Source organism: Pinus tabuliformis, chromosome J (assembly GCF_031772625.1).
Source record: "Pinus tabuliformis cultivar Carrire ecotype Pingquan chromosome J, CPIR1, whole genome shotgun sequence".
Taxonomy (NCBI): Eukaryota; Viridiplantae; Streptophyta; class Pinopsida; order Pinales; family Pinaceae; genus Pinus; species Pinus tabuliformis.
Window position 1 is genome coordinate 5,729,702 of NC_142295.1, and position 11,334 is coordinate 5,741,035.

Genomic DNA, 11,334 nt, shown 5'->3' on the forward strand with positions numbered 1-11,334 from the left:
GGGGAATAAGAAAACTCAGTAAGGATGCAGAATTATTCACAAATTTCATTGATAATGCTAAACTGGTGGATATCCCACCTAAGAGTGGTACTTTTACATGGAATAATAGACGAGGGGGCGATAGGCTGATTGCCTCTCGTCTGGATAGATTCATCATCTCTGGGAGCATCATTATGGATGGTATTCTAGTTGAGTCAGACATCCTTCCAAGTGGAGGATTTGACCACTGGCCAATATCTTTAATAGCAGCTATCCATGGCACCCCAAGGAATAAACCTTTCAGATTCGAAAAATTTTGGTTGGATCACCCCAACTTCCTCAATCTGGTGGAGAAATGGTGGTCTGAACCTGTGATTGGAGGGGGATCCAAAATGTTTAACCTTCAGAAGAAACTAAGGTACACTAAAGCCAAAATTAAAGAATGGAACATTACGGAGTTTGGAGATATTTTTAAGGAGAAAACCTTGATAGAAGATAAATTGGAACAGATTCACAAAGCGTGGCCTTCAGGGCACAACAGTGAGGAGTCTGTAGAGCAGGAAAGAGATCTAACTAATCAGTGGCATACACGTTGTCAGCAGGAAGAAACTCTTTGGAAGCAGAAATCCAGAATTCGGTGGCTTAAAGAGGGTGAGCAGAATACCAAATTTTTTTACAGATCTGCTCTAGATTACAGAAGTGCGAATAGAATTCTAGAACTCAAGAATGAGAATGGTGAAACTTTAAAGAATCACCAAGACATAGCGGCTTTACTAACTAGGCATTTCAGCAGTATTGCCCAGGAACCGCTAGCAAACAGAGAGGATGCCATAAAGGAGCTCATCTCGGCCATCCCCAAAACTATTACCGGCGCTCAGAACTCAGCTCTAAGCAGAGAAATAACCTTAGAGGAAGTGGAGGAAGCAGTCAGAAGTATGCCTAGTGATAAGGCCCCTGGACCGGATGGTTTCACCATTAATTTTTACAAAGCCTGCTGGAACCTAGTGAAGCATGAGATATGGGAAGTTGTTGAGGACTCTAGGAGATCTGGTTCTATCCTCAAATCTCTCAACTCAACCTTCATAGCCCTTATCCCAAAGATGGAAGAAGCAAACTCTCCTGAGAAGTTCAGACCAATTGCTCTGTGTAATGTCATTTATAAAATCATATCAAAAGTTATAGCTAATAGACTAAAGCCAATTCTTCCTGGTCTCATATCAGAAGAGCAATCCGGGTATGTCGAAGGGAGACAGATCTTAGACAATATTCTTCTAGCTCAGGAAATGATTCACACCCTGCAAACTAGAAAATTAGCAGGGATGCTAATGCAGCTTGATCTATCGAAAGCCTATGATAAAGTTAGTTGGCAATATCTAGAAGCCATTCTAAAAGCCTTCGGTTTTTGCAAGCTATGGATCAATTGGATCTTAGCCCTTATTAAGTCCTCCAGATTCTCAATCCTTGTCAATGGATCCCCCTCTGAACCCTTTTCACCCACTCGTGGAATCAGACAAGGAGACCCTCTCTCCCCCTTCCTGTTTGTAATTCTCATGGAAGGTCTCAACAGACTCATAGCCAAAGCAAAAAGAGAAGGGAAAATCAAGGGCCTTCAGCCTCTCCAATCTATTCCAGCAACAACACACCAACAATTTGTGGATGATACGATGTTACATGGAACCCCCACAGTGAAAGAGGCTCTAGCTTTTAAGAAAATCCTTGATCTTTTCAGCAAGGCATCCGGAATGGAAATTAATTTTTCCAAATCCACGATTTATTTCTTTCACACTCATCCAGCTATTCAGAAGCACCTCTCTAATTTACTTGGATTCAAAAAAGGATGTCTACCTTCAAGATATTTGGGAGCACCACTAACACTCAAACCCTGGCAAAAAGTGCACTGGGAGAGAATCTTGGCTAACCTGGAGAAAAGGTGCAAGCACTGGACGCACAGAGCACTTAATTTTGCGGGGAGATTAGTTCTCACAAAGGCAGTTCTGCAAGCTATCCCTCAGTACTTACTTTCCATGCTGCCGTCCCCCAAGGGCATCCTCCAACAAATTAGAACAATCCAAAGATCCTTTTTATGGAATGGTAATGGGGAGAAGAAATAATGGGCGCTTGTGGCATGGCATAAACTCTACAAACCAAAAATTTTGGGAGGCCTAAATCTGGTGGATCCTTCAATCATCAACATGACTTGTGGTGCTAAACTCTGGTGGCGATGGATAAAAGAGCCCCATCTCCCCTGGGCAAGACATTGGAAAGAGAAATATACCCCCGAACACAATAATCAGGATCTTATTAGGCTTCAGGAGGTTCCTGAGGGATCACCCATATGGAATCTTGCCAGGAAAAATCGCAACTTGGTGCAGGAAAACAGTTTCTGGGAAATCCGGAATGGGCATTCAGCTCTCTTTTGGGAAGATGCTTGGCAGCAGCTCCCAAAACTGGAAAAGCCCGAACTCGATCTTCTCAAGCAGAAATGTCAACACGAGGGTCGTTACAGAGTTCATCAATACTGGAACTGGAACAACAGGGATCCCATCTAGAGAGAATGGATAAACTTCGACTTGGACAACAGCAATGGGGAAAACGACAACTCAAAGCATCTAATTGACCAACTACTCAAAAGGAAAATTATGAATACGGACGAAAAGGACCAACTTAGATGGGGAATGAAGGGTAACGAAAATTTCTCACTCAAGGAAGCCAGGGAACTAATAGAAAATGCAGAGCAAAGGGAGGTTTCACCTTGGAGTCATAACGTGTGGGACGGCCTGTTTTGGCCAAAAATCAAAACGTTCCTCTGGCTTTTAATGAGGAAAAAAACCTTGACATGGGAAAATCTACGCAATAAAGGCTTTCATGGGCCGTCCAGATGCCCAATGTGCGTGGTAGAGGAAGAAACAATAAATCATTTATTTAATTCCTGTGACTGGGCTTGCCATTTATGGAATTGGGCGGAGGGTATTATGCTATACTCTAACATAAATAGGGAGTCCATTCAGGATACCATACAAAATTGGCAAAAAAATTACTCAAAAAATTCCAGAGTCAACAACATTTGGAAAGTTATGCCAGGTTTTTTAACATGGACCATATGGAAGGAGCGTAACAGGAGAATATTCCAAGATGAATACAGAAACACAGAGCATGCCATAGATACTCTTATGAGAAATATTAAACAGTTAATTCAAGTAAAAGTGAAAGCGGAAACTAATGAGAAGCCTTCATCTGGTGACTTACGGATTTTAAAACTCTTCCAACTGCACATCAACCAGAGCATGGCCACGTCGAGAGGCCAGCAAAGCCCGCAGTCTGAGTCCAATAGTTGGAATTACCCACCGGTTGGCTGGCTGAAGTTGAATTTTGATGGCGCGTCCAGAGGAAACCCTGGGATGGCGGGTATTGGAGGAATCATAAGAAACCATAAAGGAGACATTCTTCATATTTACTGCAAAGCACTGGGAGAAGGGACGAACAATGAAATGGAGTTTGCAGCTTTAGAACAGGGACTACGGATTCTAAAAGACATGTAGAATTATACAGCGGTGGTAGAAGGTGACTTGGCCCTGGTAATCTCTGTGGCAAAGAGAATCTATGGCGGAACCAAAGCGAGCAAAGCAACGAAGCATTGGAGATTAGCAAAGGTGACGGAAAACATAGCCGAGTTGATCAGCGACATGAGAGGGTTAGTCTTCCAGGCGGTGAGACGCAAGGCGAATGCGATAGCGGACCACGTAGCAAATCATCGCATCGATAACCAAAATAGGGAATGGGACAGCTGTTGGCAGCAGGTGAACTGCCCAGACCTGAAAAGGAAATGCATCCAGCTGGCCAAACAAGACAAGGATAATGCCAACCGGGCTTAACCGGAAGGCGTTCAGACTCCGCGTTTTTTCATGATAAAGCACAAAGGAGTGGATACGGGCATTAAAAGTTGGCAGAAGACAAAAGGACAGGTAATTCCGGTGCGTTTATGGCAACAGAAGGGGAATAAAGGAAACAAATCTAATATGATGTGCCGCAACGATCACCGCCGTCACCACAGCAAGTTGGAGGACACTTGGCAATTTCTGATTAGAGAAGGAAGAGGCAACATTGATGTCAAAGGTTGGATACATCACTCGGAAAACACAGTTCAAGGCAGTAACAATTATGTCAGTACATCCACGTCGTTTCGGGAGGATCGGTTAGTCATGAGCAATATCCTCCAGATCAACTATTTAACAGCGAGTAGAGGCATAGTCATGAACAGAATTTTGCAGTGCATCGTTCCGGTTCATTTACTTTCGGCTCTCAGCGCCAGGTCTCACGTTGCAAGTGTTAAGATAAGTATGGAAGGTGACGGCTGCCGCAGTGCAACTGCGAATATGGAGCTCAAGACAGCGAGGGAAATGTATGAAACCAGAACCACGTCGAAGAACAAACGCAAATTGTCTGAATTGGAGGCCTCGGTGAAGGAAGAAGAGCGAAAGCGGTCGGAGGAGGATATAGCGCAGGAAGTCGACTGGCTTCAAGATCCTGGTACAGTAACTAAGTGCGCAACTCAGTTTGTGCGCACTCAGGCGGAAAGCTGGAGAGTTAAAACCCTGCTGGCGCGTGCTCTGGATGCGAAGGAAGATAGTAAGAGGCTGGCTCAGAGTGACCAGGTCATCCCTGAGGCACAGATGAAAAGTCTATACGACATTTATGAAGCTTTCGATTTCAAAGTCACTGCAGTGCATGAGATGGTAGACTCTCTGTCCAAGAAGGTGACAGTGCTCATTAAGCTCCTCAGGCAGACGCTCAGTCCAGAAGCAAGGCAAACTGGAGGATTGCAGCAAGAAAAGCAGGCGGAATGCCGCAGTTATCATTCCCTGCAAGCGAGAGCGGACAGCCATGTGCTGGAACAGGCCTTGGACACAGCGAGCAGGTTCGGGAAGTCACCTTAATATTTGTGTTCTGATGTTAATTCTCATCCATCTTAACCGGATGTTCATATGTCCTGACCGGTTTTTTTTTGGTCTCCCCAAGATCTGGGGTTTTGTCATTACCATAGTCTTTGCGGGTTGAAGGGCTGCGGTCCTCGTTTTAGTATCTTTTATTCTCAGGCGTTGTTAGATAGCAGGATCAACCACCCTGCATGGTGTGCAGTTGATAGTTTTTTGTGGTTTTTAGGGATGGAAATCATGGTGTCTGGCTTGTTTTCTTCAGGCCTCGATCTGCTATGGCAGATTTTTTGTACTATATTTTTTCTCTTTTAATACAATCCTCTGACTTACACAAAAAAAAAGAATTCATTGATCTCATTTGCATGACAGTTGGTCATAGAACCAATCCTAAGCAATACAATTAAACTTTTCTTTATCAAGGTAGAACAATATTTCTATGGAAAGAACATAACCCTCACCATGTGTGATGACAAATCTAAAATATCATCATCATGTGTACAATAATAAATCTAAAATATTGAACACATATTGTATTGAAAATAGAGAATTTTAATCCATATCCAAGAAGTATATTGCAATTTTAACACAATATGTGAACAGAATCCTCCAGCACCATTAACTTATGCTTCATCTATAACTCCATCTTAGACAAGACACAACACGTGTATTTACTATATATAATAAAGCTGCATAGGCTGTAGAACAAAATGCTGCTGCTCGTTTCATTTATCTCCTTTGTAACTCTGGCAAGAGTCAATCAACCTTCCTCTGCATCCATCGATAACAGAACCTCTTATCAGTGATGTTCAGATCAAAAATCAAGATCCTTAAAGGATATGCAATTTTTGTTAATACTGTGCATCCCTTGCATGTTGCAGGCAACACAGACAAGGACATTCCTAATATTGTAGATCCCTCTCTGCTAATACAGATAAGGACATTGCTAACACTGCAAGCTTGCAATTGGGAAGGCAACACAAACATCATAAATAGTTAAAAAATACATTATTCCATCATTAAAAAATACATTATTCCATCATTCAAACATACACGCTAAACAACAACAATACCTAAAGACTGGCACCACTGAAATTATGAATCCCTTGCAAGCTGCAGGTAATACAGACAAGGACATTACTAATACTGTACATCCCTTTTTCTGGTAATATAGATGAGAACATTACTAACAATGTGCATTGTACTGAAACTACTAATGCTACGCATCCCTTGTTGAATGGCATGCACTATAACAGAAACCCCATATGCCAACAAGCACACATTTTTAAGTGCAGCATCAAAATTCATACATTCAATTTTGTTTTCAAATACTCTGTGGGTTGCACGAAGAACAGCTCAGGGAAAAAAAGGTGTGTCACACGTGGAATGCTACTAAATCACAATGGAAAAAAAGCACAGCATTGATCCATCTTAATCCAGGGCTTTTAGGCAACAAGAAGTTTGCACCTACATTTTTTACTCATCTCGATGCTTAATAAATCCTGGGTTAAAATGGATTTATGCTGGCCATTATCAACTAAAATTGACTTCGATTACACTTACCAACCAACCAAGTCTCCCATAATAATAATACTAAAATTCTTACCCATTCTATTAATAAGCTTGCTGATATGATGCTTACTTTCTATAAAGACCAAGGACAACTTGTCATTGTTCGATAACTTACAATGAACAGGCTGGAGCTTCCATTTCTGGTTGCTCCATTTCTTCCACCCAGAGGATAAGTTCATTGCAATCACGTATTCCTCCAGCAAGGCCATCTGTAGCATTCACATGCATATTCAAATGGATGTTATTCATAGGCCTCCAACAATGATACCCATTTCCAAAATCTGCACCTAAGGTCCATAGAACAGACTCAAACTAAAGATTGATGGAACACTGTTGTAGAAACAGATTGAGAAGCTTTAATACAACCCTTTCAAGTCCAACACCTAAGACCCTGGCAATCCAAAACCCTAGGTTATGATTGATAGCACTCCAGTGAATGAAGAGATTGGGAAAAACAAGACTTATATACATATCCAGAGGAGAGACGGTACTGAACCATGAGACTTGCCTACATATCCAGAGAGGCTATATTGAACAAGAAAACTAAAAGGGAAAGGGACATAAAGTTTTACCTGGTTCCATTCCTTATCCCCATTTTTTAGAGCATGCAGGGTGGCCTTGTACACCAAAGCAAACACTGGGAAGCCAGCTTCATCCTTGACTCAAAGGCCCTATGAATCTACTTTGATGCATCACTGGCAAAGGGATCCATCACATAAGGGGGTAAGGATAGTGATCAATCCTCAATAATTAGACCAACAAATGCCTTTGAGCAAGCTTCAAATAAAGTATCTCAATTAATGGTCATACCTGATGGGTATTATGTGAATCTCCAATACAAGCACTGCAACATCTCCCTAGGCAAACGCTGGGAAGCCAGCTTCATCCTTGACTTGAAGGCCCCATGAATCTACTTTGATCCATGGCTAGCAAAAGGATTATCACATGAGGGCATAAGGATAGGATTCTATTATGTTTATATTAATATTTAATATCCTAACTAATTTATTTTAATACTATTTTGATCTAATTAATCTGTAACGTTTTTCTTATTACCAAAATTATTTATTTACTTAATTAGATTTCTAATGGCTATTTCTAGCACATGGGGACATTTGTGCTATTTATACCTAATCTCAGATCTGGTTTTTCATCCTTATCGATGATGAACCACAATAGATGGTACTCCAAATCAACTATGTGATTATTCTGAAAATTCTATTTGATAATACTATTGATAACATTTTATGGAGGTTAAATCCCTACTATCATCTTAAAAATTATTCATGGTTAAATTAAAATTTAAAAAACCCTATTTCAAAATAAACACACGTATCAAGATTATTATTCTAAACAAAACACAACACATATATTTTCTATATACCATCAAATTACCTAAACTGAAGAAAAAAATTAGATCTTCCATTATCTCCTTTATCTCTTTTTTCATTATCCCAATGAGTCAATCAACCTTCCTTTGCATTTATCAATGACAAAAGCTTCGATTAATAATGTCAAATGAAAAACAAAATTACATCTAAGACTTTTGTGATCCATAATGTAGAAATAAGTCTTTAAAATTAATCACATTAATAAAATTTAGTTGACATTTAACCAATTAATGTGGTCTATTATGAAAAAATTCTTAAAAATTATACAACATTTACTAATACTATACATCTCTTACAAATTGTAAGTGACACATACACAAAACTTATTAATATTATACATTTATTTATAGTAATTACGCCGTAAGGCGTTCCCTATGAGAAAGACATCCCTAGAATGTGATGTGTGCGATCCTGAGCCATTGATTATGTGTGTTAGATGATTGGAGTGTTTTCTGCCGTTGGTTTAATTTGTTTTTTCATAGAAAAATGATTTTTTTCCCATGGTAATGGGCCATGAAAGGCCAGGCCTGGCCTGGTGGCCATGAGACTCTTCGCAAAAACTGCCTGCTGGCGATGAGACTCTTCTGCTGGCAATGACACTCTTCGCAGAGACTCTTCATGTCTTTCTTCTCCGTGTGAGACCTTGCACTTGCCCTCGCTCGTTTAAATATTCATGAAAATGCACATATTTAGAAGAGCCACCGTCTAACTGTGAAGGGAGAAAGACTTAGTTGAATCTCGATGTGAAAAATTTGAAGATGGCACCTCAGTTGCAGCAAATTCCTGTTACCTCGAATGATCCGTCACCGGCTGGCAGTCAATCATGTACTGCAAAATCAAATCCGTGGAGTGGCATATGGCAATTATTCCGGTCATCGCTGCCGCCGCTGCTGTACTGTAGCAGAGACGAAAAAGTTTCAGAACAGAGATATGGGGTTATTCGCCATTTACAGTTCTGCCCCTAATTCAGGCCACGTTAATGTGCCGCGTTACCTGCAGAGGAACCTTTTCTCTAATATTTTGAAACAGGTAAGAGGGGGAAAATAAGCTGTTACTGATTTGGGGATTTTCATTTATGAATTTTTTCAGAGGATGCTAATTACATAATTTCATTAATGGTTCTGCCATGGTTTTGTGGTCTCCTGTGGAAGCCGGGGTTTTGGTCGAATCCGGAGAAAGCAATCGTGGAGGCCTTTCGAGAGACGAAGGCCGGGATTTTGAAGGACAAGAAGGTGGTCACCAACAATGGCTTTTTTTCAGCTTCTCATGGGTTAGATAACTAGAAGTTAAATGTTGCATTATTGTGGAAGAAGCCATAAGGACTCCCTTAGAGGGGATGAGGGATGCCATGGAAGAAATGAATCAAATTCTGCATAATTAATTGCGACAATGGACAGAAGGGATGGGCAGACAGGAATAGTAATGAGGATTAATATCAGAAGAGAGACAAATTGACGTGGTAATAAAACTCCTTTTGCAGGGAACATTAATAGGAGGATGGGCCTTTCATGGGAATGATGGAAATCAAGGTAATGAAGATATAAATCGTGTTGATCAGTGGATTCTTAACAGAATTTTGATGCCCAAGTTTTATGGGGTAGATGAAGATACTAAACCAAGGGATTGAATCAGTACATTGCCATGTTTTCTTCAATTAAATCCCGTCGAGGACTGTTGGAAATATCCGATATTTCACCCAAACGCCTATCTGATATCTGATATTGCATCAATATCACAGTATCTTTTTTCCACTCAACATAAATGACATTGAGTACACAACAATGTCCTTTGAGGAGTGATTTGGGCTAAGAGGGCCCAATTTTGTAATCCTGGGGGCATGGGAACTCTGTGTTGTGGCTTTCCTGGCATAGGAGGCCGATGAGTCTTGAGGAAGAAAGAAAACTAGCGATGTGCACTTTGTGCATGACGTTTGTGTGGGGAATGGTAGCTTCCCCTCTACGATGGGAGTGAGAACTAGTAAATCAGGGTGGCCTTGTGGTCACGTGTACGAGGTAGCACGACCTCACAGATCTGCCACTATTTGAGTTTGTAATTGTTGTAGCTCTGCTTGACTCTATTTGTATATATAGTCTGGAAAATAAGGTAAATGGTCTCTGTTACAATATTAAAAGATAACCCACTTTGTTAGTGATAATAGTTATGCCTAGAGCATCATTTTTTCTTTACTTCGCATAATAGTTACTAGTGCATGTTCACCTTAATGCATAGCATTATGCATGTTCACATTAAAGGTAGCTATTATGCATGATTACATTTAATGTGTCACTCAAGACATCCTTTGTAACGCCTTATGGTTTGTGTTTTATAACTCTGTTCATAAATGTCAATTGCCGAGGATTCCAACTTTTTTCTTGGATTTCCTAAGTATGTAAATCGGCTATAAACAAAGACTCTTGGGCATTAGAGAAGGGGTCTGGAAATGGGTGATATTGTGGGTAACCTGGAACAGACTACTTAGGCCGAGAGTGATGTCCGGCTGCTAGTGCTGTATAATCTGATTTGACGTTTCTATTGTTAGTACTGAATTTGCTGTTGCTGGTACAGTTATTGCCGCTGTTGCTGTTGTTGGTGCCCTATGATATCTGAGCCACTTTCATGGCCTTGAGGGTGGTCACCAACAATGGCTTTTTTTCAGCTTCTCATGGGTTAGATAACTAGAAGTTAAATGTTGCATTATTGTGGAAGAAGCCATAAGGACTCCCTTAGAGGGGATGAGGGATGCCATGGAAGAAATGCATCAAACTCTGCATAATTAATTGCGACAATGGACAGAAGGGATGGGGAGACAGGAATAGTAATGAGGATTAATATCAGAAGAGAGACAAATTGATGTGGTAATAAACCTCCTTTTGCAGGGAACATTAATAGGAGGATGGGCCTTTCATGGGAATCATGGAAATCAAGGTAATGAAGATATAAATCATATTGATCAGTGGATTCTTAACAGAATTTTGATGCCCAAGTTTTATGGGGTAGATGAAGAGACTACACCAAGGGCTTGGATCAGTACATTGCCACGTTTTCTTCAATTAAATCCCATCGAGGACTGTTGGAAATATCTGATATTTCACCCAAACGCCTATCTGATATCTGATATTGCATCAATATCACAGTATCTTTTTTCCACTCAACATAAATGACATTGAAAACACAACAATGTCCTTTGAGGAGTGATTTAGGCTAAGAGGCCCCAATTTTGTAATCCTGTGGGCGTGGGAACTCTGTGTTGTGGCTTTCCTGGCATAGGAGGCCGATGAGTTTTGAGGAAGAAAGAAAACTAGCGATGTGCATTTTGTGCATGATGTTTGTGTGGGGAATGGTAGCTTCCCCTCTACGATGGGAGTGAGAACTAGTAAATCAGGGTGACCTTCTGGTCACTTGTACGAGGTAGCACTACCTCACAGATCTTTGTAACTGTTGTAGCTCTGCTTGACTCTATT

General features: G+C 40.7%; 1 protein-coding gene and 1 long non-coding RNA gene across 2 annotated transcripts; one reads left to right on the forward strand and one right to left on the reverse strand.

Annotated features, from left to right (window-relative positions):
* Nucleotides 1-6,597: 6,597 nt before the first annotated feature.
* Nucleotides 6,598-7,422, reverse strand: LOC149225137 (uncharacterized). Its single transcript, XR_016247638.1, has 3 exons — nucleotides 7,293-7,422; nucleotides 7,055-7,177; nucleotides 6,598-6,691 (listed from the first exon to the last, which is right to left on the reverse strand). It is a non-coding gene; the product is annotated as an uncharacterized LOC149225137 (long non-coding RNA).
* Nucleotides 7,423-8,419: 997 nt separating this feature from the next.
* Nucleotides 8,420-9,815, forward strand: LOC149225138 (putative protein phosphatase 2C 44). The gene is made up of 2 exons (XM_089376941.1): nucleotides 8,420-8,902; nucleotides 9,025-9,815. Exons 1-2 carry the CDS (start codon nucleotides 8,669-8,671, stop codon nucleotides 9,154-9,156), a joined length of 366 nt encoding a protein of 121 aa, XP_089233067.1. The 5' UTR covers nucleotides 8,420-8,668; the 3' UTR covers nucleotides 9,157-9,815.
* The last annotated feature ends 1,519 nt before the right edge of the window (nucleotides 9,816-11,334 follow it).